Source organism: Bos grunniens, chromosome 7 (assembly GCF_055505025.1).
Source record: "Bos grunniens cultivar Pamir isolate PY7600 chromosome 7, Bosgru_T2T1.0, whole genome shotgun sequence".
Lineage (NCBI taxonomy): Eukaryota > Metazoa > Chordata > Mammalia > Artiodactyla > Bovidae > Bos > Bos grunniens.
In genome coordinates this window covers 19740448-19767785 of record NC_141171.1, presented here as the reverse complement: position 1 = coordinate 19767785, position 27338 = coordinate 19740448, and the positions used below count along the sequence as shown (strand labels likewise).

Genomic DNA, 27338 nt, shown 5'->3' with positions numbered 1-27338 from the left:
CCTGCACCACCACCAGGCCAGAGACTGTAGAAAGAGACATTTAATACTTTTTTAAAAAAACATCAGGATTACATTTGGATCTGCCCCAGGCTATGACATCCGTGCCTCCTCCAGATGCTGGTTAACCAGGGGGCCTCAGGGACGAGAAAGGGGGCCTGGTGTCCTTGGGGGCTTTATCAGTCACCAGAGGAGAGGAATGTGAGCCAGGCCCAGGGTCCCCTGCTGGCCTGGTCAGCTGCCTACCTTGGTGTGGAGAAGATGCCTGAGCCACTGTCCAGAGAGGGTGTGGTGGCTGGCTTGGGACAGGGACTCCCCAGGGGTCCCAGCACCAGGGCTCAGGAACATTCACTTGTCAAAGCCTTTGTGCTTGACCTTCCACATAGTGGAGGCTGGGCTCCCATGGTCCCGTGTATGTCTGTATATGTGTGTGTATGTGTACACACACTGTATGTGTTTGCTGGTCATGGCAGCTTGTGCCAGAGTGAGATGCTGCCTGTGCTTGGCTGGAGATGGGGCGGTGGGCATGAGTGGGTGGGATTCAGTGCCCTGCAGGAGGGAGATGGCCTGTCCTTGGGGGCCCTGGCCTCTGAGACCCCCAGCCTCATCTCTTCGTGAATCCCCAGCGAGAGGGAAGGGGCAAGGTCCTTCCAGGGAGGTGGCATCTGTAGGCATTCATGGGCCCAGGGGACCCTGGAGGGGGGATTTAAAAGCAGGGTGGTGAGTCTCAGCCAGGGGGTCTGGCCTAGACCACCCCATCACACCAACGTTCAGTCCCATCCTTTTAAGGGCAAGTCTCTGGGCTGTGAGGGATGGAGGTGGGAGAGGACACATGTACATGTGTGTCAATGCTGGATGAAGACATGAGAGGACGTGAGTGTGCATGTCTGTGTGTGGATGGAGGTGGGAAAGAATGTGTGTTTGAATCTGTGTGTGTGAGAAAGAGGTGGGGGGAGAGAAGGAGGTCCACCTGGAGTCACCCATCCCTGGAGAGGGGTAGGAGTTAGTGTTTCTAAGAGCACCTTAGTGTGAGCCTCCTGGGGCGAGCGGTGGGCTGGGGGCAGAGTCTAGAGCAGCAGGATGGGGAACACTGCCCAGCCCCAAGATGGCCACACGGAGTGGGGAAGGGAGCCCCTTGGCGCTGAGTGCTAGTGTAAACGGGGACCCTGCTGCCCCTGGACCGGCAGGAAGCGGGCCACCCCGCCGGCCACGAGCACTGCCCTGGCCATGTGGAATGCAGAGATCTGGACGGAGGGGTGGTCACTGGGGCAGCGGCACCAGCACCTCCACGTAGCTGAGGGGGAAGAAGCCTGACTGGCCGTCCAGCATGCCCTCGTACCAGTTCTCATCGATCTGGTTGGTCAGCGTGATGATGTCGCCCTCATGGAAGCCCAGCTCCCCATCGTTCTCAGGCTCGAAGTCGTATAGGGCCTTGCAGCTCGGCTGGTCCAGGGGTGCTGGGGTTGGGGGTGGTCCAGGCTGTCACGTGCCCCAGGCAGTACGCAGGGTGAGGCCGCCTCCCCTCCTGCCCAGCTGCCTGGTCCTGCCCACCACTTCCCACGGCTGCCCAGAGTAGGTGACGAGGGGAGAAAGACTCCGGGAGGAGCTGGCGATGCCTCGTGGCATCAGGGTGTCACTGAACAGAGGCAATAGCACTTGGGGCACCACTTGGAGCAGTGAGGGCCAGCTCCAGTTCTACTGGAGGCGGGGAGAGGAGGCGGGGGAGAAGAACCCTAAACCCCAGGTGGGAGCCCAGGGCAGGGCCTGTGCCCATGTGGGACACTCACGCATGCTCCTGCTGGGGGTCCGAATAGGCTTGTCAGAAGATCGGAAAGATGATGAAGCTGCTTGCAAACAAAGCACAAGGTGGGCCGAAGATGTTAGGGTGGGGCCTGGTGCCCATCCCAGGGTTGGGTAGGAGGGGCTCTCTCACAGGGGACTGGCCCAGTGGCTGGGGACTACTCCAAAAGGGGCCTGGGGCAGAGCAGAAGCCTCTTCCTTACCTGTGATCTTGGGGGCCGCGGCACAGGGGAAGCCCCCGTTGGACTGCTCAGGCTCTCCGAGGTCCAGGAGCTCCCGCGGCTTGGGCTTATACTCCCGTTTGGGGCGTGAGGAGGCTTCCCGCATCCTGGAGGGGAGGGAGTGCATGTCGAGGTCAGCTGCCACCCTGGGACTCAGGGTGCACATGGGGGGCTGTGTGAGGGGTTACCATGCACGGAAACACTGGTGGGGGTCCCCTGGTGTTCCTCCAAGGCTGCCTACAGGCTGCGCCCCACTGAACCCAGAAGCCTCCTTGGTGATGGCTGCCTGGGTGCTGCTGCCCCACAGACACCCTCCCCGTATCAGGGAACCACCCCCACCAGGATTTCCCTTCTCAAGGTCCTGGGCGCCTCCTGACTGTGAGATGGCCCTCAGGGCCAAGTGCCCAGGGAGACAGGGAAGGAGGAGAATGGCCTTCCAGGGACAGTCGAGCAAACCCTCTCCCCAAAGGACATCCCAAGCCTCTCCTCTGGGACCAGTGCGAGTGTGATGAGGTCTTGCTGTCTCCTGGAACCCCCACCCCCTGCAGCCTGGGGGTTCTTTCTAAAAAGGAGGTAACCGCCCCCTGCTGCTGCTCACAGCAGGGTGGGGTTCCCCAGGGGCAGGTCATCCCTCAGGCCCTAAAGGGCTGGCCCAGGTGGCCCCAGCCTCAGGCCATTGGGCCTCCTAGTCGGCAGAGTGGGCCGCTGTTCACAGGGAGAAGCCAGGGGCCAGACTCACCTTCGCTTGAGCTTGTCGGCCAACTCATCCAGGATCTGCACTGCCTGCCGGTGGTAGTCCAGCTGGGCGTCCACCAGGGCAGAGAGCTGGCTCACCTGCTCGATCTGCAAGGGACCAGCCGGGGCTGCAGTACAGCCCTCCTGACCCCCATCTCCAGCTGCTTCCTGCAGGGAGCCTTCACAGCTTGTTCTGGACATGGACCCATCCCTGCCTGTCTGCCTGACCCTTGAGCTGCAGCTGGAGGAGGGTGAGGGGCCTGAGGAGACCCCAAAGCCTCAGGTGGCCAGTCACCTCCTTGGGTCCTCTTGTATCCACTTTCCTTCACATCCTGAACAGGCAACCCCACCCACTGGCCCTGGGAAGCTGGCACCACCGCTGGGCTCATTTTCGGGGCTCCCCCAGGGTCCATGAGGAGGGTGCACAGCCTGCATACGCACATCAGTCTCCAGGAGGTGATGCATACTGGTCTCTGCCACCTCCTTGGACTCTTCAAACTTCTCCATGGCCTGGCGCAGCTCCTCGTCGGGGATCTTGCCCTGCCGCTTCTTCTTGTAGTCGAAATCAAGGCGGCGGCCCTCCAGCTTCTTCAGGTGGTGCTGCAGGCCAGGATGGGGGTCAGGTCTCGTGCCTGGGGCCTCAGGGAGGGCCACCCCGCAGCACCTCCTGCTGGGAATCTGGCCCAGGTGGGGCTTGGTGGGGGCATACCTGGATTTCCTTCAGGTCCTTGTCACACAGGTTCTGCAGAGGGTCAATGAAGTTCTGCTTGACCTCAATGTCCAGGGAGTCCTTCACCTCAGCTAGGCGCTTCATGGACTCCCCGGCATCCAGCAGGGCGTCACCTGGGGAGAGCGTGGGGTGGGGGAGGAAGCTGTCACAGGCAGCCTTGGCCTGCATGATGAAGACACGTCACCCCCACAGCCAAGAACCTGGATGCCAGAACTGAGAACAAGGGACCCTGGAATTTGACCCGGAGCCACAGGGGCCGGTATTCATAAGCCACCCTCCCAGCTCTCTGAAGGCACCCAGGTCTGGCCTAGGTCAACTGTGGGGGGATGCAGCTTTCCCGTGGCCATGACGCCGTAGACAGTGCTCATGGGAGACAGAGGGAGCTTCCAAAGAAGCCTCGACTGCTCTTTTCCACGGAGCCAGCCAGCCCTGGAGAAGCTCCAGAGACTGCCCCATGTTCTCAGGCCCCCTCCACCCAGCACCCCCCACCCCATCCAGGCCCCCCCACCTCGGCCTCACCAAAGTTGGACTCGCCACCCAGCTCCTTCCCATGGCGGATCATGCACTCGCCCAGCAGGCCCTCTGACTGTGGGTAGCCAGGGTTCTTCACCTGCCCTCGGATCTTGGATACTGTGTTGAGCATCGTCAGCTTGGCCCGAGAGGCTAGGAGAGGACGGGCCAGGTGGGCATGGGTATGATCTTGAGCCGCCAGGCCTGTGCTTGGCCAGCACCACCAGCTGCCCCTCTCTGCCCATTCATTTCATAAGTGCTCCCCCACCCCAGGGAACCAGAACCTCCCAGACTTCTCTCCTGGGAGCACTGACAGTGGGCAGGAGCTGAGGGGTGGGGGAAGGGGGGTGTGCTCCTCAAGACCCCCATAGAAGCAGGGTAGACAGGTCTAGGTGTGGACGGGTACAGGCACCCCAACACAGACCTTTTCCAGGGGCTGGGGTGGGGGGACAGGCATGCTTGCATCCCCAGCAGCTCCAGTCCATCCTGGCACAGGCCTCAGGTGGAGGCGGCTGCTGGTGCTGCCTGTCCGGCCCCCATTCACCTTTCACCACAGAACCCAGCAGTCCCTGCCTCCCTCTTGGTCCCGAGACCCCACTGCATGCTCCAGAGGCAGGTGCACAGCTGGGGCCTGCCAGCCAATTCACACTAGTTTGGCGAGTTGACTGGAAGAAAAACATGCTCTTTTCTGCTGGGACCACTAGCTGTAAGGGTAATTTAAGGCTAGGATCACGAGAAACGGGAGCTGACAGATAAAGCAGTAGGAAACTCGAGACCCTGAGGACATCCTTTGAATGCCTGGATCCAGCCCTGCCTGAAACCACCCACCCCTGGATGTTTCAGTTCTTTGGGCCCATGCCTTTCTTCTTCATGCTCCAGTAACCAGAGGACTCCTGACTGCCAGAGACCTAAGGAGTTGGGGTGCAGACCACTCACAGCTGATAGGTGCCCCTACCTGGGTTGGGCTGCAGGTACTCAATGGTTCTGGCCAACACTTCTGTCACAGCCTTGCTGGTGACATCCACCTTCTGTAAAGAGAGTCCGTGTGTGGAGTTTCAAAACCATGAGGGTGCCTGAGGCCAAACCAGGAGCCCCTGGACAGCCCTCAAGCTGTCGAGTTCCCTGCCTGCCTCAGCATCCACACGGGAACCCCCTGCTGCTTCAGGGTCTCTCTACCTCCTTGCTGGTGGTTGTGCTGTGTCCCCACCGCTACCTGCCCAGAGCTGGGGGAGGCCTGCAACCCACCCAGACGTTCCCCATGAGCCTTGCGGACCCGAGTGCTCAGGGCCAGCCATCAGACAGGTGCGTTCTCCCATTACCTTCTCCATCTCTTTGAAGTCATCGTCAAGCTTGGTCCCTTCTGCCCCTCCGACCTTCTCACTGACCAGCTGGGGGACAAAAGGAGTGAAGAGTGTGAGCCAAGGAGGAGGAAAGTGAGGGCTCAGAATGGCTATGATGGCTTCCCAGGGATGCTGGACGTGGTGGCCAATGACAGGGGAGGGATCTAAAAGAGGTCCTTGCTCCAAACCCCCACACTCCTGCAAACCCAGGGTCTGGAGCTTGTCCTGGGGGGACCCTCTCTGGTCACACCCACGTGGTCAGGCTGTGCTGGCGGCTCCACAGTCTGAGAGTGTCCCCTACCCCCGCAGGGTTGTGCAGACTGTCTGGGTCCCCCTTATAGGCTGTGGTGCCCATGCCTGGACAGTGGTGCTGTAGTTCAGTTCCAGGTGAGGGGCCAAGGCTCACGGAAATGTGACCTCCCTCTCCCACTGAAGGGCCACTCAGGGAAGGAATATTGCAGACTACTGCTCTGCATCACCCCTGCCCCCACCTACCCGCCAGGGACAATAATAAGCAGGTCCGGAGGCCGAATGACGAGCACCAAGCGGAAGGGAAGACCTGTCTTGCATGAGCCAACTGTCACGGGGCCAGAAGTCACTTCTGGTATGGGCACACACACATGCACGCAATTTCCTAATGGCTGGCAGCAGTCTGCCCACCCCTTGGGACAGCTCCAGGGGCTCCTGAGGGCAGGAGCCAGCACTGTTCAATGACTGGCCCACTGCCTTTGGCCTGTGTGGTCTCGGGCTATTGAGGTTCTTGCCTCTGTAAAATGGGGTCACAGCTGTGCACTCACGGGGCTACTGTGTGCAAGCATGTGCTGGGGAGGGACTCCCATGATGCCCACACTGCCCACCCCGATGCCCCATTATTTCCCGATCATCTTGTCTCTCCATGAGGAGGCAGAGCTGCAGGACAGGCCCAGCCTGTAGGCCTTTATCCCTGCCCTACCTACCCAGGATCTGGGAGCGTTGCTCGGGTAGCTACACACCCCGGCCAGTCAGGGTTCTCATGGCAGCTGCACACTGGAGTCCAGGAGGGCATGGGGCACAGGCAGGAGGCAGGCTTGGCTCAGGGACCTCCTCAGACAGGCAGGAGCTGTGCACCTGACTCTGACTTTAAAAGGGAAGCCCTGTCTCTCTCCTATAGGTGTTTCTGGGGCGTCCCACTTTGTTTCATGGGACAGTTTCACTTCTTTTGATAATGGCAAAACAGGACGTTCTCAAATTCAGTGGTTGCCAGAGGGAAATGAGTGAGATGTCTGACGTGGGACGAGACACTTCTGGTGAACCGGGAGGCCATTGAAGCGCCAGGGCTTGAAACCACACCTTCTGGGCCGAGGGCCTGCTCGGTACAGGGGGCCTGGGCACCTGCGGGGACCACGTTCTTCCTCTGAGGGGGGAGGGCACGGGCAGACCCCATGGCCTCTTCCAGGCCCCCTGGGAGTGTCCCTCTGGGAGCCCCCTACAGTTACCACGTGGGCCCTCCCTGTTCCGGCCCCTGGAGGCCCCACTGGGAACACCTGGATCCCCACCAGTCTCTTTGTCCCCCCAGCCCCCACGAGGGAGCGCTAAGCTCCAGCCCCTTGGGCTGACTGGCCTCAAGCCCCTTCTCTCCAAGGCTCACAGTCTGGAACTGATGCAAATGGGTGAGAGGATGACGAGGCCAGAGGGAAGAGAGGGAATGGGCACGCCACAGGCCAACCGCAGCGAGAGCATCAGGGAAGGGAGGGGCGCTGAGGGCAGGGTCCCTGAGGAGGCGAGGACAGCTCTCCAGAGGAAGGGCAGGGGTGCTGCCCGGTGAGGCTGCGGCCAGGGCGTGCCCATGTGGGTGGGAGGCAGGACTCTGACGCTCAGTCCTGCTCAGGGACCCTGCACACACCCTCTGAGAGGCAATGAGGGCAGCAGCGCCACCATGGAGGTTAACACTTTCACCCGCAGCTTCGGCATCCCACTCCCCACAACCTGCCAACGTCCCCAGCCTGTGGGAGATGGGCCAGGCAGACAACAGGCTGTGCCCAATCTCCTGTGTGCATCCACTGAGTCCCCACCCCATCCATCATCTCACAGTGCAGAGGGACTCACCCCACTAGCTGAGGCCTGCACAGCTGTGGCACCACCCAGGGCGGGGGTCAGCTGAGCAGGTGGGTGACTGCTACCCACTCTCCTGCAGGGCCGTGATGGCAGTGGTGTGGAAACCATGGCCTCCTGGGCCTGTGCAGCCAGGTGGGAGCCTGAGCGACTGGCAGTGGGCCCACACTGGCTGCCACCATGACACCCACACCTGTGCCTCCCAGGGGAGTCATGGAACCAGGCCTGGCAGCAGCCTTTGGAGATGAACTTGCTGCTGCCTGTCAGACAAGCCTCTCGGATTGCAGCCTGGATTCACTTCTGCCCTGGGAGGCGCTCAGGGACCATGTGTTCCATGAAGGTCCAGAACAGGGTCTTTTCTGTTAGAACAGGGAGGAGGCTGGGCAGCGGCCTGGTAAAAAGGTTCATGAGTGGTTCTGAGGCCAACCAACAGGCGTGACTGCCGAGTGAGGGCTGCCCTGTGGCTCTGTGAGCACAGGTCTTGAGTCTGTCCTGCCCCTGTGACAACGGCTCTATGGGGGAACTGCTGGCCTCTGCACACCCATCCAGGCACGCACGCCTCTGACCCCATGGGGGCTCCCTCTGTAGCCAGTTCCTCCAGTGCTACCTCTCTGGGGACACTGAGCAAGCCAACCCCCAACACGTGTTTGGTCTGACCTTATTTGTTGATGTTGCTCAGTCGTGTCCAACTCTGACTCCATGGCCTATAGCCCTCCAGGCTCCTATACCCATGGGATTCTCCAAGGAAGAATACTGGAGTGGGTTGCCATTTCTTTCTGGGGATCTTCCCAACCCAGGGATGGAACCCACGTCTCCTGCATTGGCAGGATTCTTTACTGTCTGAGCCACCAGGGAAGCCTAGCCTGTATTATGGCTCCAATATCCTCTGGGAAGAGAGTGCCCTGCCTTCAATTCAGGCTGCAGGTACCTCCACGGCGGCTTGGGGGCCACAGCTGTGGTGTGAACTGAGGGGCACCTGGAGCTGTGGAAAGGTTACTACCACTGAGCGGGTGGAAGGACCCCAAACCTGTTTGTCTGATGTTTTCTCTGTTTCTCACTTGGGCTGCTCTGCCAGGACGGCCCGGGTTCAGCTGGCATGTGGACCTGAATGGTGGGATTTAGATGACATGCTCATGAGTTAGCCCAGTTCAGGCTCCCACGGTGAGGAGCAGCAGAGCGTGTGCTGAGGACAGTAGTCCTGGGCACCTGGGGAGTGAGCCTGCAAGAGAAATGGGTCCTTGCTGCTGAACACCTGCACGACCTCCACCCACGAGAGTGGTCCCGTGGGCACTAATACTAAAGACCAATCGGAGGAGGGAGCTTTTCTCTCAAAAGACAGGTGTTCTTCAGCATTCTAGGCCTTTGGCCACATTTGGAGAGGAGCTAGGAATCTGACACGCGGGAGAGAAACAGAGAATGCACATTGGAAAAACCCAAAATCACAGGATGCCATGTGCCAAGAGCGGATGGAGCAATTGCTCCAGGAGCTGAGTGGAGAACAAGAAGGCAGGAGAACCTTCTGTCCCGGAAGCGGGGCTTGGAGACGGATGGCAGAAGCTCGGATCCTGCCGAGTGGGACACGCCAAAGGGAGGCCTTGTAGTTGAATCATCTTGGCAGGGAATCCTGATCAATACAACATGGAAAATAAACGGCTGATCTATCTGCAGGCTCAGTGACCCAGGTAGCCGATCTGCTTTGATGAATTAGAGTTTAAAAAAAGCAGTGGGAGGAGGCTGGCCCAGAGGAGTGGGAGGTGGGGAGAAAAGCAGGGCTGCTCAGGGCCTGCGGTCCAGGATGGATGCTCCGCACGTTCTGCTCGGCATTTTCATGCTTCATGAGCCAATGCGCTGGCCCGGGGGGCTACCTCCTCTCGAGTTAACAGCAGAGGTAACCGTCCTATCCTGGCCCCCCTCCTGCCCTCCGCCCAGCTAGCTTCTCCCTGGCTGCCAGTGACTGCTGGAGAAGCCCCCACTTCTCTGTCCCTCCTCACAGGGAGAGCCAAGCCCAGTGCCAGGCTAGGGGCCGGGGGCAGCCACTTTCGGGCCCTGGCCGGAGAGCTGGAACAAAAGGCATGGGACAGGAGATGAGGGTGAAAGGGCCTTGGGATCCAGGCCCCTGCCCCACCCTGGCCATCCCCTGGGTCTGTGCCAGGGAACGCCCTGTAGCTGGGGCACCAGGACCCAAGACTCTCAGGCATGAGCACTCCTGGCTCCAGTCTGCGACCACCACAGGGAGGAGCCCACCACCCTGGCAGAGACTGTGCTGGCTCTGAGGAACGCCCCTCTGGTGAGGGAGAGAAGGCAGGGGAGGCCGGGTGAGTCGCAGCTCCCAGTGCGGTCTGGGCTGGAGCTCACAGCACAGGGTACCCCACACTCAGAGATAACCAGCCCAATGATCCTCGGCAGGGCCGAGAGATGCCTGAATGGGGAGGCCAGCACGGGGACGGGATGGGAGGAACATGGGGATGGACATGATCGCCTCCATATCCCTTCTGACTGCAGTCCCCTCCCTGCCGTCCTCCTAACATCTGGGAGCCGCTCGCCAAACACCTCAGAACAGCCCCTTCTAGTCTCCTTTACAGCCTCTATCTCGTGACTTGGAGAGCCCATGAGGCGGACAAAGCCAGGCTGGCCTGCTGCCCAGTCGACACACAAAGCCACTGGCCTTCTTGAGTCTTCTTTCTGCTTGGGCCCTGGGCCCCTGACTAGGGGGTGCTGGCAGGGACTCAGACGGTGAGCTCAGGTAACTGATGCCTTTCTTACGGAGGTGAGCTGAGGGTACTTCTAAGGAGGTGACATACCATGCAACACTGCCCCAAAGCCTCCTGTCGGTCCCTGCCTGCAAACCTCCAGTGGCTCTGGGTCAGGATGATCTCCAGAGTCTGGGCCCCCATGAGTATGAAATGCCTGCCAGCAGGGGCGGAGCTTGGATTCCAGGCAGCCTGGCTCCCACGTGGCTCTGAGAGTAGAAGCCACGAGGTGTGGGGCTGCGGCCCCGCCCCAAAGTGCAAAGCAGGGGTGCACTGAAGTGAGGACCACAGAAACACCATTCACACCCACATGAGGCTTCACGTGGGAGGGTAGTGATCAACACCTCAGCCCAAGAGACAGGCAGCAGAAGCCTGATCGCTCTGGCAGCAGGAGAGCCTCCTCTGTCCCGGGCCTCAAGTGCATATTTGTGAGCTGACACAGCAGAAGTCACACCCCTCTGTGAAGCCCCACAGAGGGAGGTGTCCTGTCAAGTCACAAATTCCTTCAGCAGACCGGGAATTAAGGTCAAGCCTCTGAGCATGCACTTCCTCTCCCCCTAGGGATCAAAGCTAAACAGTTTGTGACGGCAGCTCTGTGAACAGGAACAGAGAAAACCCTCCATTGAGTACCATGACCACTGTATCTGGCCCCAAGGGGCAGATACGGATTCCCCAGACACGGTTCCACATAGTATGTCGGGGTGTATGTGGAGCTTGAGCTGTTCTCTCAGCAGAGGGGGTGGCACCTCGGGCCTGGGGCTGGCACTGAGATGCAGGCTCAGGAGCAGCACCCCTGGGGTCCCCAAGACTGCAGGGACAAGCTTGCAGCAGGGCCCCCAGGCGGCGGTGGACTGTTGCTGTGGAGATGAGCCTGGCCTGGTGGCCTTGGTCAGACCTAGCTTCCCGCAGTCTGAAGCCCCCTGGCTTCTCTGCCCTGTGGTGCTCCCTCCTGCCTCCCTGCACAGACTCTCCTCTCAGGACTGGCTTGGTGGGTAGGGAGCTGAATGCCATGTGAGTCCCAGTGGCCGCTCCCCTGCCTGGCACATGCTGCTGAGATGAGGGGGGAGACCGTTACATGAGAAAAACCCCCTCAAAGTCACGTCTGGCTTAATTCAGAGTCTGATCTTGACGTGGCAGGGCACCAGGAGCAAAGCAGGAACCAGTGGTTGGAAAGAATGAACCAGAGGTGGCAGCAGTGATGGGAGGGGACAGTTGCTCAGGGACTGTCCAGGCTGTGATGAGCTGGTGGACGAGGTCCCAAGACAGAACAGAGTGCAGTCTGACCTCTGCTGTTGCAGACTTTGGGTGGCCCAGCACCCACAGCCCTCCCACCCCTGTCATGGCAGACACCCAGAGCTGCTCCTCCACCCCCAGGCTGACGACCAAGTCCCTAGACCCCCCATAGTGATCACAATGCTGTCTCCACGGGGCCTCAGACTGGCTTTACCCGTCACGAGGCCCCTGTGGACCCTGGAACCCTCTCCCCCCGCCTGACTCAGGCCTGTTCTGCCCTGGCTCAGCCTCTCCTCATTCCTCCCAGGGACTCAGCCTCACAGGGCCCCCCACCTCGGCCTGGCCGGGCTTCCTGCCCATGGCAGCTCCCAAGGCTGGGAGGATGCAGGTGGTTGTGACCCCAACTGCCTGGCAGGCTTTCCCCTCACAGCCTACTGGCCCGAAGCCACAGGCCCAAGTGTCCTCTGAGTGCTCTGTGGAGGGGCGGAGGCCTGGGGTCAGGGCTCCATAGCGCCTAGTCCCGCCTCCTCTGGGGACCACTCCCCACACCCACCCCCCTGAGCACTGACTCCAGTGATGGTTGGTCCTGGGATTGCTGTTAAGGTGTCAAGTCCCTCCACAAGAAAGCAGAAGCACTGGACAAGAACCGTTCCTGCTCCCACTTGTGATTAACCAGCTCCCAGTGCATTCGGCGGAATCAGGGAGGAAGCAGCCCCTTGGGTGCTGGGACGGCTGTGGGGCAGCTTCCAGGTGAAGCACTTCTGCTTGTTTTGGGGTGGGGGGGGAGGCAGGAGTGCTGCAGGCGAGGTGGGCCACATTAGGTGTGCATCTTCTAATGTGTCCACAAAACATAGCAGAGACGCCTAGTTCCTGGGACCTGCAGTGTAGCTGGCCCTTCGGTCAATCTTGAGGACCCCAGAGGAAGGGGTGGAGCCACGGAGACCTCCAGCAATCACTGGCCCGGGTGCAGCCGCCGGGGAGTCATCTCCACCTCAAATTAATAAATGGAAAGACTGACAATCCAGGAGGTGACATACCTTGCCCAGGGCCAGGCAGTGCAGTATATGCACACGTGTGTGTGTGTGTGTGTATGTGTGTGTGTGTGTGAGAGAGACGAAGCCAGACAGCAGGGGTGACTGGGTCACGTTGCTCTGGAGGCTGTCCTGCATCTCCCTGATATTGCTTCCTCACTTCAGAGACTGGCTGGGATGTCAGGGTGCCGGGGACGCAAGATCCGACTACAATCCCCACCGCTCCCACCTGGCTGGGGAAGCATCCTGGTGAATACGAGGCCATATCCCCGCCCCGGGAGAGGTGGTCAAGAGGACCACAGCTGTTCCTGGACACTGATGGGAAACACACTGGGGATGGCCAACCAGGATGATACCCGGCCCGCGGTGAGTGCACTGTCCGGAGGCAGGAGGCCTGTGTTGGGGGACCTGGTGGCTCTGCTCCACACCTCCTGGAACTCCAGTCTCTCACACTGCACCCACCACTCCAGGGTGGCCTCAGCCCACAGCCCCAGGGACGTTACAGAGCTCTCTAGGAATACCAAAGGCACATTGGACCGTGAGCTGTTCATGGAGAGGGGACACCAGTCACACGCAGACCCCTGACCAGGGTATGATGCCACCTACATGGGGAGGATCAGATGGGCCTGCCCCCACCCTCACTGAGCGACCCTGCCCCAAATGCTATTGGGGGAGGTGATGGGCCAAAGCCACAGGGCCGGGCTGAGATATCTGGGGAGCACAGCGGGGTAAGGGCTCAGGATTCTGCCCGCTTGGGAGAAGGGGAGAGGTGGGCCTGACCCAAGTTGGCACCCCAGGCTGTGCCGAGGGTTTTTACCCCACAACTGCCCGCGATCAAGGCTCATCTCTCAGGAATGAATGCCACCTGGAACTCTTGCCAGTGCTGAAAAGCCCAGGTGTAAATTGGCCTTGTGCATTTTCATTTCTCATCTCAGGGATGAGGAAGGAGGGCTGTGTGTCACACGAGCGGGAAAATCAATTTCAGATGAAAACTTATAAAAAGAAACACCCAACCCACAAACAAATGAGGTCATAAATCCCCCGAGTCCTGCTGGCGAGGCCACACCCGCCCTGCACTGCTGCCCGAGCTGGGGTGCGCCGTGGGAGAGCTGCTGCCTGCAGACCCACCAGGGGGTGTCCAGGCACACAGCAAACTTCTGTCCAGCGTGTCTGAGTAAACAAGGTGTTTCACAAACTCATTTTTTTGTCAATGGCAGAGCTGATGCAGGAGTAACCCTTCAGGAAAGAGAGGAAACAGGGCTTGGAAATCCTGTGAGGCGCACACACAGCTGTTCGACCTCTGAAGGCACTGGAGAAAACCCTGCATCCGATGCCATCGCCATAGCCGACCACAAAAGAGGCTGTGGACACCAGAGCACACGTCTCGAGGAGGGGCCACGTGCACCCCAGTGACGACAAGCTAAGGTGATGAAAGCCCAGAACCCCTGCCTCCTGGAATGCTGTCTCCCTGTCTCTAACCACCTCCATTCTGAAAGGCCTAAGTAATGTAAAGCTACCTCTTCCAGGAAGCCCCGCTGATTCTCCATCACCCACCTCCGAAGGACCCAGGTAGGAGGAACCTGACCACTGGCTACCCTCTCCCAGTACCAGTCCTGGCACCCCCTCGCTGAAGGCCAACCCCATACTGGACCAGGCTCTGTTCCACAAAGGTGCACACGCACCCTGCATCAGAGTCTCTGCTGTGCTGTTCCTTCTGCTCCAAACCTTCCCACCGCTGGGTCCTGTCCATCTGGTCCCCCTTAGAGTTCCCTCCTCAGAGGGGCTGTCCCTGACCCACCCATCACTCTCATTCTCTCAAGCCCCTTGGGCTCCGAGTGAGCGACCCGGGCACTTCTGTACCGTCTGTGCTCGGAACCATGTCCAAGACTAGAAGTGCCTCCTTGATACTTAGTGCCCGTGGGAGGAAGGAAGGACCTCACACAGGTCTGACCTCATGGCACCACTCCACACAGCTAAGCACCGAGGGCTGAGGACCTGGGAGATGACCAGATGACAGCATCCCTAACCCCCATACCCCCCACTTTCCTTTGTGTTGCTTATGGGAAGTTCAAGTTAGGCCGAACTCTGCCTGTGGAGGCTGCCTGTCTACACCCCCACTCTCCAGTTGAGGTCTGCCCACAGCTGGCCCCCTCACCAGAGAGCAAAGGGAAAGTGTGCAAAGGAAAAAAGTCTGAGCAAGATGGGCCCAGGCTGGGGACTCCTTGGTGGCTCAGTGGTAAAGAATCCACCTGCCAATGCAGGAGAAATGGGTTCGATCCCTGGTCCAGGAAGATCCCACACGCCACAGAGCAACTAAACCCGTGCGCCACAACTACTGAGCCTGTGCTCTAGAGCCTGGGAGCTGCAGCTACTGAAGCCTGAGTATCGTAGAGCCTGCGCTCCGCAAGAGAAGCCACCACACCACAAGCAGCAGCCCGTGCAACACGACAGCGCAGCCCCCCTCACCCCAACTAGAGAAAGCCTGTGCAGCAGCAAAGACCCAGCACAGCCAAAAATAAAACAAAACGCTGGGCCCAGGCTGACTTGTATCCAGGGTACTCTGGTCCCGAAGTGGGGTGGTCTCCTATAGACAGAAGCCCCCGTGAAAGGGGTGCGCCTGCAGTTTGGGAGGACAGGACATGAGAAAGGCAGGCTGACAGGCAAACAGGCCTGAAGGCCAAAGGCAAACAGCCTCCAGACTGGTCAGGCTGCAGCCGGAGAGGCCACACACCCAGGTTCGCGGATCATCGAGGGTAGGCTCAAGGGGAGGACAGAAGCTCTAAGTGGGTGCTGAGGCACGCACCCTTATCTGGCACACTAGATGGGCAGTGACAGCAGGTGACTCAGGGCCACTGAGACCAGTTTCTTCAGGTGTGGCTACCAGAAGAAACTGGCTGGGTGGGTCACAATCCCAGGACAGCACATGGCAAGCCAGGGGGGTGACCAGTCCCTCCTGGGCCATGAGTCAGATGTCAGCGACCTGTCACCCTGCATGGCTGCTCCTCCCTCTGTCCCCCACCCTATTTGCCCAGAGGTACCTTCCCTTCTGACCTGCAAAGTCAGTCCTGAAAACCTGGAGCAGGAAGGAAGGAATCTTGGCACAAGATGAGGAGACCAAGAGGGGCTGCCAGGGCCAGGTGGGCCCCAGATTCTGCTGCTCCTGTCCCCTGGCCGCCATCCCTTGTGGTGGCAGCACCGGGGGAGGGAGCTCCCGCTTCTCAGAAGGCACAGCAGGACTGGCCCACACACTCCCTGACGTTACTACCTGCCCAGTGGTTCTCAGGGCCCATCTCCTCTGTCACCTTTATTCCAGCCAATAGCACCTGGGATAGCCTCCCCTCCCCACCTACACACGCCCTGTCCAGCTAACTTCCCACCAGCTGCCCGCTGTTGACAGGGCAAGTAGCGCCCAGCAAGCGATGGGAGATCAGTATTTGCTGAGATAACAGACCCCCGCCCTCAGGACCTCTGGGGAGAACACCCCCAATCAGGTGTGTCAGCAACAAGTCAAAACAAGGGTGTGCCCGTGAGCTCCCAGGGCAGGGCTGAGACACAGGGAGCAGCAGGGGTGTGAATGGCAGACAGCCTTGTGTCTTAAGAACATCAACTCCTCTGAGCCTCAGTTTCCTCGACGGCAAAATGGGGAGCTGATGACGATGCGCTATGGGGTCTGGCTAGGAGCACGCTTCAAGAACCACAAGCTGCTCTGCAAAGACGAGTCTGCTGTTCCCCACGGGATGCAAAGCCCAGGGAAAGAATAAGGCCAGGAGGGCAGGAGGCTGGAGGCGGGTCCCCGCACAGGCACGGTTCAGAGGCAGGACATGCAGAGCTACTGGGGGATGTGAAGATGCCCGTGTCTCTGGAGTGAAGAGGCCCTCTGCACACACCAGGACACGTGTGAACACTGCGTGAACTGTGTCGCCAGCAGGCTGAGGTCCCAGCTGTCCCTGTTTACCCAAAGCCCCCAGAGACCACAGGCCAGACTCCAGAGGGCTCACAGTACCCCGTGTGCTGCGGACGGGTGGCCGTGACACACATTCTAGAGCTCTACTTGGAAGCAAAGAACAGGGTTTGAGGGAGGAGGATGGGCAGCAAGCCCAGCATGATGTGGGGCGTCCCACCTCCTCCTGCTTCTGCTGGCCGACCCTCAACACCCTGGGGGCTTTCTGCCCTGACTCCCAGGATGTCCCACCCACCCCATCATGGCACATCAAGAGTCGGCCTGTCTTTCAAGATGATGCCAGTACACACCCCAAGAAGCCATGCTTACACTCTGCCTGTAGGAGACCGTGCCCCGCTAAGCCGGGGTGTCTTGCCACATTTGCCAAGATGGCTGGGCAATGCCTTTATTGTTTTTCGCAAGAGAAAAGCTTCCCTGCCCTGGACTCCAGATCTTCCTTCTCTGTTGTCACCTTGAGACACGTGTCTGGTGTCGCCACTTCCTGAGCTAGGAGCAGGAAGAATATTCCAATCCCTCTTCACCTGATGACGATGGTCTAGGGGCCAGGGCCTCCTACCCTCCCCCTCATACCCAGACAGCCTCTGCTCCCCTGGCAGGGCTGAGCCCACAGATAGGCAGCGTCTGAGCTCCTGGACCACCGCAGGGCAGCCGTGACCCAGAGGCCCCAGTGCCCAGGGCCTCCCAGGGAAACCTGCATGCTGCTCTCCCTTTTCCTCCCCGTGTCCATGTTCAAGGCCAAGGCCTGGGTCGTCTCCTCATGAGTCACTCCTGGCTTCTCCGTACTGGGCATGTGTGTCACAGGACCCTGCATCACATTTGCCCTAGTTCAGTTGCTAAGCCGCCGTGCGTGTCTGGGACACCCTCCCGCCCTGACTCTGTGTCATGCCAACTGAAGAGGTGGTGGTTTTTTTCCAGGTTGGGCCTGCTTAAAATCTACATGGTCATGTTAAAAGGGCAGAAGTCTAGGACTTGCCTGGTGGTCCAGTGGCTAAGACTCCGTGCTCCTAATGCAGGGAACCCAGGTTTGATCCCTGGTCAGGGAACTAGAGTCCACCTGCAGCAACTAAAGATTCTGCATGCCACAATTAAGACCAATTGCAGTCAAATAAATAGATAAAAACAAACAAACGAACAAAAACGCAGCAGGAGTCTAGAGGAACTCTCGGACCTCACCTGGGGCACACCCACATGATGGCTCACTGCCACGCTGAGAGAAGGAACACAGCAGTGGCCTCAGTGCCCGCTGCCAGGGGAGGGACATGTTGTGATCAACACATAAAGGACCACAGGGAGCTGTGGAAGTGAACCTGAGTCACAGGCTTCGGGTGGACAAAGGGCGCCAGCAGTGTGAACGGAAAAAGCAGAACGAAAAAGCTGCCCTGGGACACTGTGTTCAGGCGGTGTGAACTTGCAAAACAAAGCTGTAGACTTTTCAGTGGTGAGTTCATGTATGATGACGTACCAGGGAGGGGCCTTCGACACTTAACTATGCTGTGTGTGTTTACTCAGCTCTCCTGGGTGCCTGGCTATCAGCAGGTCACTCTTTACCTCTCGCTCGACATCCAAGACAGTTTAGCACCAACTCAAGTGCCTGGAAAGGGACGTGCCCTTCATGGTGCACTAGCACTACCTAGCGTGGGGGAGAGTAGCTGAGCACACACTGCCTGGACAGCAGTCAGCTCCCCTCCAGGCGCAGCTGGGAGCCGAGCGGCCTCCTGGACTCAGAACAGGCAGAAGGCCCTCCACCCTAGTTCCCTGGAACAGCATCCTTGCGTCCTGGGTCCCCGACATACCCCGTCTCCACAACTTCCCATGGAGGCCTCCCAAACCCACAGTGCCTCCTACCTACCACCGGCCAAGGCCAAGGGCACAAGGTGTCCTGGGGTGAAGCGGACAGAGCACTTGGCCACCCTTGAGGCCACTGGTGGGAAAGGCATGGTGATGGGGAACCCAGAGAGGTGTGAAGTAAATGCATCAAGGCTGGCGGAGAAGGAGGAACCTCAGAGAAGTCTCTGGGGCATCACCCACACCAAGCTGTAGCAAGGGCAATGGGTGGGGAGCTGCAGCTGCTCCAAGGCTCCTCGAGGCCGAGATGCTGACCTTGCAGGACAGGAAGACTTCCCTAGCTTGGAGGAAATGCCCCAGGAGAGGAGATTTAGGCCAGCAGTTAGGGGTAGGGGACACGGAAATCCTTGACCCCATTCCCTCGGCTGGCCTCTTCTGGACAAAGGGTGGCCTTGACAGGCCAGGGCTGCCCTCTGGACTTCAGACAATTAAGGCTCTGATGACCTGAGGCCATTAAGGTGATGGACACCTGCTGGGGTGGCAGGTGGCAGGGGACGGGAAGGGAGTGGTGCCTGAAAGTGAGAGAGTTCCCGGTTTCCTTCCCTAAGTCTCCACTAACTCCTGGGGCCGAGACCCAAAATGACCAGAGAGAAACCATCAGTCAACTGCTCCTGCTTCAGAGAAGGTGGGACTGGCTTGAGCTGTGCTGGCCAGCGTGGTGTTGGGGGTCTAAGCATACAGTCTGAACAGGGACACAGACTGTCAGGCCTCCTCCTCCCCAGATGCTTGGGAAATCCACCCTCACCCCAGAACTCTCTCTTCTGAGACTTAACTCAAGCCTGCAGGAGTTCCTGGTTCCACGTGAAGACTGTAAGGGGCAGGGGAGGGGTGCCAAGAGGAGAGAGAACGCAAGGGACAAGTGAGAAAGCTCGTCCTGCCATGACCCGCTTCCAGTACCCTTTGTTCTGGCTAGGAGAAACTTCCTGGTGGACACTTGTTTTTAAAAATAAATTATTTTTAGGCTTTTTTTTTTTTGGCTGTGCCACATGCCATGTGGGATCTCAGTTCCCCAACTAGGGATCGAACCCCTGCCCCTGCAGTGGAAGCACAGGCTTAACCACTGGACGCCAGGCAAAGTCCCAGTGGGGAACTTGTGGTTTCACAATTCTTTTCACAAGAGAGAGCAGACCCTAGCTTCAGAGGTCAGGAATCCAGGAAGAATTGATTACATTGCTTTGTTTCTGCTGTATATGGTGATCCTGTTACTATGATTTATTACAAGAAATAACATCAAGATCCCTTTTAAAAACAAACTTAAAAAATGAGAATATTTGAAGGTCAAATTAACGAATTAATTCAGGCCCCAGGCTAAGAGGCTGGTGCACAGTATTTACTGCAGGCTCAGATCCAGGAGATAGATACAGCAGGCTCCCAGGTCCTCGGGGCAAGGGCAGGGAAGGACAGGGAAGGTCAGGGCTGGCCCGCAGGTGCACTGGGCCTAGGAGCCTGTTGCATTGCCTGTACCAGCCAGCCGGTCTGGGACCACCATCTAGAGGGCGGCTGGGTATGTTGTGACAGGGAATGAAGATCTGGAGGGGTGAGGGGCGCCAGGGAGGGAACTCAGGTCCAGAAAGGAGAAGGCCCAGAGGCAGGGTAGCAAGTCCAGAGGGTACCAACAGGTCCAAGCAGAGGACAGGGAGAAAGCTGGCTGCCTGTTGGAGGAAACAGGAGAAGAGGCAGAAGGCGGCCAAGGGTGGAAGCCACAGGGGCTGCACATAGGGCCCAGTCAAGTCCAAGAGCTCAGAGGTCCAGGAGCCTAGAGAGCAGGCTTCTGAGGCCAGAGTGGTTGGGCCCGGGGATCTCCTTTCCCCAGGAAGCTGGGCACCTCCCGTTAAGTTTGGATCTGGCTGTGGGGTCGGAACAACAGAGACTCCCTGTGACAAAGTCAAATGCAGGTTCCTCTGGGCCTGGAGCCCTCAAAGCAAATTCCAAGCAAAGGGGACAACCTCTGAGCTCTGATGACTTATTTTTTAAACCAGTCGGACCTGTTCCTGACTGAGGCCTTGCTGGCCACCCTGCCTCACACAGGTACCATCATGGCACCGGACTGCCCCACGCCTGCTCTGGGGAGGTGTCCACCATTCCTGACAACTTGGTCAGTGAGCCATGACCTGTGGGGACCTGGGCCTGTCACCAGCCACCAGGCAGCCCCCACCCCGCCCTCAGAAGCTCACGCCCAATGAGAGGAATGCGTACTAGGTGTGAGGATGTGCTCGGTGTGCAGAACGGGGGCAAGAGACCACTGGGCCAGAGGCTGGGAGGGAGGAGAAGTACTTCCGGAGAGTGGACCTAAGAGGCGGCAAGGATGAAGGAAGACACGCAAACAGGAAGTGGACAGGAGAGCCGGACAAGGGTGGGGAAGGAGGGAAGCTATAAGGCCAAGCTGACCTGCTGGACTGGAGTGTGCTGTCCACGCTCGCGGGAGGGTGGGGAAGGAGCTGACATGGCACCCCAGGTCACCAGGGATGCTCCCTTCAGCAGGCCCCAGCTCTGCCTTCTCTCTCATGCCCAGATGGATATTCCACTTTTGCACTCTCACAACCCACAACTTGAGGCAAATGTCCCTTGGCCCACCTGATATTCATTGAGTTCCTCAGTGGCCCCCGGGTAGGCTGTCTCACACCCGGGACAGGGCACGGCGCCTCTGAATGACCGTAATACCCAGGTGTGGAAGTCTGAGCTGCCGGCAGCAGCTCTTCCCAGGGAGGCAGCGATTGATGCTGAGTCAGGTCCTTTGGAGGAAATCGCACGTCTATTTTCCTGCTGTGGTTGGGAGTCTCCGCGTGATCCCCCTCTCGGGCCTAGTCAGCAGGTTTTTCTAGGAGCTGAGTGGAAAAGGAAGACGAGGCCATCCTCTGGGAGCCTGGGCTCATGGAACCTGGGGGACTGCTCAACAGGAAATGAGCAGAATGTATCCAAAGTGCAGCGCTCGGGAGAAGTGGCTGTAAATTCAGCCCTGGGAAGGGGGGCAGGGAGAGAAGAGGGGCTGTGGGGGGAGAGAAGAGGGGGAGGGGAAGGAGGAAGAGGGAGATGAGAAGGGAGGGGGACAAAGAGCAGAGAGCAAGCAGCTGCTGCTAGTCTGACACATTCCTCCATCCGGCTTTCCAGGGACGGCTTGGGAAAAAGTCCAGAAAAATCACCCCTAACGTTTCCCCGAGGAAGGGTTTGGGCAGGGCTGGCGGGTAAAGATGCCTCCACAGGCCTGCGAGCTCCCAAACCCTCCCTTGGCTGGGAGGCTCCAGCATCAAACCCTCCTTAAACCTCAGAAACCTCCCCCTGCCCCTCCCCCGACCTCGGAAACCAGAAACAAGACAGTTGGGCTTTCCTCCCCTACTCCCCCAGCCAATGGCCTGACGCCTCTGAAACCCTATGGAGGAAGCTGGCTGCGCGCCCCAAATGAAGAACTAACTTTCCCTAGATTGGGTCAGTCTCAAGATACTGGCAACAAAGAGGAGAGGGCGGAGATAGGGGCCAGAGCAGCACTAACTGTGGCCCCCGACCCAGGGTCAAAGGCCACGGGACATGCAGGCCAGAAGCACATGGCGGGCCCAAAGGGCCCAGTCGCAGCCTGTCAGTTTGTCCTCTGAGGAGAGACACAGAGGGCTGCACAGAGGGGCACTGGAAGGGCAGGCGGAGCACTCAGGGCCCCGAAGGAGGCTGGCTCTGGAGGGACGCTGGAGGGACAGGTGGGTGGACGGCACTGTTTCCTGGGTTCAGTTGCTAAGTCTGCGACAGTTCTGGGGTCTCAAAACTGTGATAGCCTCCAATTCCTGAAGCTGAGCAGGGTGATACTAAGAAACCTCTCACCTCACAGGCTGTTATTAAGCTACAGCCTGGCCTCAAAACACACCCAGATAGGCAGGGCGATCAGCTCCCACTGAGTTCTGTGATAAACTGCCTTTAGTACACCCAGGATTCTGAGTTACAGCGAGTTTCAGGCTCCATATAAAGCAGTTACGAGCAATGGACTCAAAACATGATGAGCCCCTGGTCCTGGCATGTTAATAACGAAGAGCTGCAGGATGCTGCCTGACTCTGGGGCACCTCCCTGATGGTGAACAGTGGGTCCTACCCAGGAGGTCAGGTTAACCTGGTTTTACGGCCAGGCCTGGGAAGTGGTGGAGATGAGAGGCCCCTGCTTCCTTCGGGGAAGGGCAGTTCTGGATTGCTTCTGAAGCTCCACAGCCCAGCCTATGACATAGGACTGGTCACTGCACCCAGCTAACTTGTGAGGCAGGATGGGATCATCTCCGCCTGCGGTCCTACAGGGACACTGCGAGATCAAGGGTCTTCCTACGGATGAGTCAGCAGAATGGTTTCCTGTAAGAGTGGACTTAACCCAGTTCCTGCCGCACATGGACAAGGCCATGGCCAAAAGCCCTTCCCACGTCTGCTGCCCCGAGGCAGAAGGTTTTCCGGGGGTGAGTGCCTGCAGCTGCTCGGCTCAAGGTCCTGAGCCAGAGACCACTCCCACCCCCACCCCCAGGCCTTGCCTGACACTTGTCGCTCCCAGGCTCCATATTGTGATTCGTGCTGACACTTAAGGGGTTATAAGTTCCAGATTTTTGTGTCCTAAGATCACCCACGTCTGTTACTCAGCAGGCCAAGTACTTTGCTGGGAATTCAAGAGTGTGATTCCACAAAATGAAGTTTAAAAAATAGGTTGGAGCAGGCAGTATCTGGGAGACCCCTAACGTTTCCCCAACTACTGCCTACTCCTACAAGTTGGGGTCTGGGTCCCCTAGTCCTCCCCCCACCCCCACGCCTCTCCCAGGAAGCTCAATCTTTCCTCCGAGACACCAACGCAGGGCCTAGAAAGAATCGAACAAACTTCAAAGTTATAGGATACGACGGTCATGAGTTCCCCTCCTAGCTTGGATGGAACCAATCTTTTAGTTAAAACTCTCTCTCTCCTTTCAGGCAAAGAAAAAAAAAAGAAATCAGGCCAGCATTCCAGACAGCTGCCAGATCTACCCCTAGTTACACTCTCAGATCTCCACACAGCGCAGCCACAAGAATGACCAGGAAACCATTAGCAGCTTCAGTGGAAATTAATGTCACCCACACACACCACAATGACAAGTGAGTTTCTGAGACTGGAGCTCGCTAGTGGGTTCCTCGACCCACCTCTATTCCCCAGAAAGACTCATAAAGCCATCTCCCCCCAGTTCAGACGTGCATAAAGACCAGATGGTACTGACTGGCATTATTACATGGGGAGGCGGGAAGGACCACAATCATGGGCCCGGGACAGACGCCTACTTCTTTTTCTGCTTTACGCTATGGATTCCTCAACGTTCTCCAGTTCAACCTGTCAGTGTGACCAGAAGTAAAAACTCACTAACTTCCCACTCAAGCTCAAATCAATTTTGTTTAAGACCTGAAAGCTTTCACCAGAGAGGAACTGGCGCGGAACTGGCCAGTCTCATGCCAGCTACTGGAAGCTGGTTTGTCACCGACATCATCGATGAGGGAGACCTGCCGGAAACCAAGCTTCTCTACTCCTGGCTCTCTGTCACGCGTCCACCTTTCTCAATTTAGAGACGATGCTGTTACAAGCCTTTGAAATCAAGAACCTGTTTTAGAGCAGGGCTTCTCAACGTCGGTGCTTCTGTCATTCGGACAATAACTCTTGGTGGTATAGAAGGCTGTTCTGTGTGTTACAGGGTGTTTAGCAACCATTCCTGGCTGCTACCTATTCAGTGCCACTAGTGTCTGCTCCCCAAGGCCTGACAAAGCCTCTGATGCTGCCAAATGTCCCTGGGGTGCTGCAAGGATAGGAGAGGGGAGAGGGAAGGGCTGCTGCTGCTGCTAAGTCGCTTCAGTCGTGTCCGAGTCTGTACGACCCCATAGACGGCAGCCCACCAGGCTTCCCCGTCCCTGGGATTCCCTAAGTGAAGAGGTGCCGATGCAAGCTTGACAGATGCCAATAGATACTCTGGGGTTCTCCTGAGGACTTGGGCAGGGGAGATGTGGTGTCCGGGTGCCGAGTTTTACATGTGTCCATCTGCGTATATCTGGTTATCTCTTGTTTAGAGAATTCGAAATAGCAAGCAGCTGCCACAACAATGCCCAGGAGGGATTTCTGTTGTTGTTGTTTGGCTTGGATAAAATTATCCTCACTTTTCTCAAACTGTAAAACAGGGTTTCCCAACATCAGCACTGCCGACATCTGGGGCCCAGTACACTGTAATACAATTAATTACCTCCAAGTTTTGACAGCCAAACATGCCTCCAGACATTGCCAATGTCCTCCAGAGGGTGGAATTGGCCCTGGCTGAGAACCACTGTCCTACTGGAAGACAAATGCCCCCCAATCCTTTGGTGTAGAAAGGGGAGTATGCTGATCCTTGGGCCAGATAAATTGAGACTGAGACTGACTGAGATCAACAGAGACTGGTTTAAAACCTGTTCACCTGGTGACCCCTCAGTATATATTAAGACTTAACAGGAATGTTACCTGGCCCAGACGATCCCAATCCTGAGGACACAGAAAGAGGATGAAGGAGGTGTTTCTAAAATCAAGACAAGAAATACACAGAGGTGGACACGTCCAGATCCACAGTGGAGGTCTATGGAAACTATTGCAGAGGAAATGGAACACAGCCAGGGTGACTCTTGAGAGCACAACTCAACACGGACTTGGTCACAAGGCCAAGACTGCGGCTCTCAGGCTCTCAAAGGAGAATGTGGCCATAGCAGCGATTCTTTGGAACTGGGTCCCAGAACATTGAGATAATAAACTGATCCGAAGCACCAGCTTATGCTGCACTGAGCTTTCCAGGTTTCTAAGCGCTCCCCCAAGTGCTACATTCAGGTCTGAATGTAGGCCATTCTTCCTTCCCTGAGAGGAAAGGCTCAGGTGGACACCCTGAGAGGCCCAGCTAGTTCCTCCAGCACAGTGGGTCTTCTGGGGGCAGGATGGGCTACCAGCAAGGGCCCTTGTGCCTGAGGGTGGGGAGGGGAGGGCTTCCAGAGACCCGTCCACAGGAAGGAACAAGGTGGCCCAGGAGTTCTTCCAAGACCTATGGTTCTTACAGGAGGGGCTACGTCAGGGTCCAAGATAGTGAGCAGCACTGCAAGATGCTCTGGTCAAGTGTGCAGCAAGGTGGGGTGGAGGGGGAGGTAGAGGCTTGCTGGGCCAGGTCACTCATTCCATCCTGCTGGGGCACAGAGCTGTACTCTCAGCAACAACCCTAGAATCCATCTAGATTAAGTTTCTCTTCCTCCAGTGTTTAGCCTGGAGTAGAGAGACAGATCCCAAATATCTTTAGCCCTGTCTAGGATCATTACTTTCCCCCTCAAGGGGCCAAAGGTCCCGGCTGTGTATCACTGGGGACACACTTCTTTTCCCTCCCACTGGACCTCTCCAAGTCATGGGTTAAAGTCTCGTTTGCCAGCACTGCCTAAAGGATTCCTATGACCATTGCGCGTTCCTTCCTGGAGTCTATCCACACAAACTCCAAACCTAAGATTCTTAAGGGATGGAGAAATCTGGGAACTTTTTGGATCTGAGCCTATAAACTGAATTTTGCATTTGCCTAGTTTTCTGAAGAGTGAATCCACTCAGCTTTCACCAGATTTGTGAACAACGGGGCCTGGAATTTCCAAAACACCTATTCTGTCCATCACAAGTAGAACACTTAAACATTCTTGGATTCCACGTTCCACTTCTGGGAACTTATCCTGTAAAGCCAATCCTACCTGTGAGCAGAGATACTCACTGGCTATTCATGACAGTACTGTAACATGGCAGAAAACTACTTGAAACAATCTAAACATCCATCAATAGACAACTAGTTTAAAAAAAACAAGACAGACTTCAGGGAACGGAATATCACGTACCCATTAAAAAGATCCAGGAGGAGGTAGAGGAAAAGCAAAGGAGAAAGATGAAATAGGTGACATCTTATCTCTTCAAAAGAACAAAACAAAACAACAGAATTGAGCAGTAGGCTCTAGTGCTGTGGCTCTGGGTGGGGGGGGGCCGGGGGGAAGAGGGGGTTCCCCTAAAGTCATCTGGCAGCATGGGGAGACATCGGTGGTTGTCACAACTAGGGGAGCTCCTAAATAGGCTGGGAGAGGGCCAGGGGTGCTGCTCAATGCCCCACAGTGCCCAGGATGGCTTGCCAGGACAGAGAAAGACCCGAGGTGGAGAATTCTGACTCTAGTATGATCTCCAAGACACAGTTAATGAAAACCAGCAAGTACATAGTTCTATGTAGACCATGCTATCACTACGTGGGTTTTTTAAAGAAGAGGCGTACACTTCTCTTTGGTAACTGGTGACAGTCTTGTTTCTGGGGAGAGGGACTGGATGTCTGAGGAACTGAAGTAGGAAATTGACTTTTGACTCAACCCTTTCAATTCTGCAGCCGGCCCACTGAGAAGGCTGTTTGTCATCTTTGGGAAAAAAAGAATTGCTCTAGACACAAAATTCCCTGCCCCTGGGCTCTCTGTGTCGACAGCCTTCTTCCTCTTCTCTCTCTCCGCTCCCTCCCTGATCTTTTAGAGGGAAGGACAGGAGGCGAGAGATCCACGTCCGGGAACAACCTCTGGGTGCATTTCTGCTCCTCTCCACCGTCTGCCCACCCTCCTCGAGGAGACTGGAGCCCACATGGCGGACAGAGCCTGGGCGCCCTAGCACGCAGACCCTGTCCCTCCTAGGCTGTACCCACCCTGCGAGGGACGCGTGCCAAGATCGCCCCTCACTACCTCCGGTTCCCTCCCGAGTCAGGGCCAGGCCTGGCATCTCCTGGCCCCGCTCCGAGCAGTCTGAGCCCGGGGCCGCACACCACCCCCACCGCGCCCCGCCTCGGCCTCCGCTCACCTGGCTCGCCTTGTAGAACTGCTTCTTCAGCCCCGCCACCGACATGCTGCCTCCCGCCGTCGGGCCTGCCGCCCGGACCCAGCGAACCGGAGGGACCGCGCAAGCGACAGGTTTCCGGGCGCCACCAACCCCCAGCGCGCCTCAGGGGGCCCCTACGGCACCGCCTTCGCCGCCCTCAAGCCAGCTCCGCCCGCCCCGGCGCCGCCTCAGACCCTCGCAAGCCCGCGCGGCCAGGATATTACATGGCAACCGCACACTTCCGGT

The 27338-nt window shown here is 57.8% G+C and overlaps 1 protein-coding gene and 1 long non-coding RNA gene across 3 annotated transcripts; one reads left to right on the top strand and one right to left on the bottom strand.

Annotated features, from left to right (window-relative positions):
- Nucleotides 1–22: 22 nt before the first annotated feature.
- On the bottom strand, nt 23–27338 carry SH3GL1 (SH3 domain containing GRB2 like 1, endophilin A2). Of its 2 annotated transcripts, none has more exons than XM_086410079.1 (10): nt 27075–27338; nt 5313–5381; nt 4949–5021; nt 4003–4146; nt 3463–3596; nt 3195–3353; nt 2758–2861; nt 2001–2125; nt 1785–1844; nt 23–1454 (listed from the first exon to the last, which is right to left on the bottom strand). In XM_086410079.1, the coding sequence occupies exons 1-10, from the start codon at nt 27117–27119 to the stop codon at nt 1258–1260; spliced, it is 1110 nt and encodes a 369-aa protein (XP_086266205.1). In that variant the 5' UTR covers nt 27120–27338; the 3' UTR covers nt 23–1257. The 2 variants fall into 2 exon arrangements, with proteins under 2 accessions (XP_086266205.1, XP_086266206.1); XM_086410080.1 differs by having other exon boundaries at nt 1785–1841.
- LOC147368795 (uncharacterized) lies at nt 13505–14963 on the top strand. The gene is made up of 2 exons (XR_015166832.1): nt 13505–13863; nt 13965–14963. It is a non-coding gene; the product is annotated as an uncharacterized LOC147368795 (long non-coding RNA).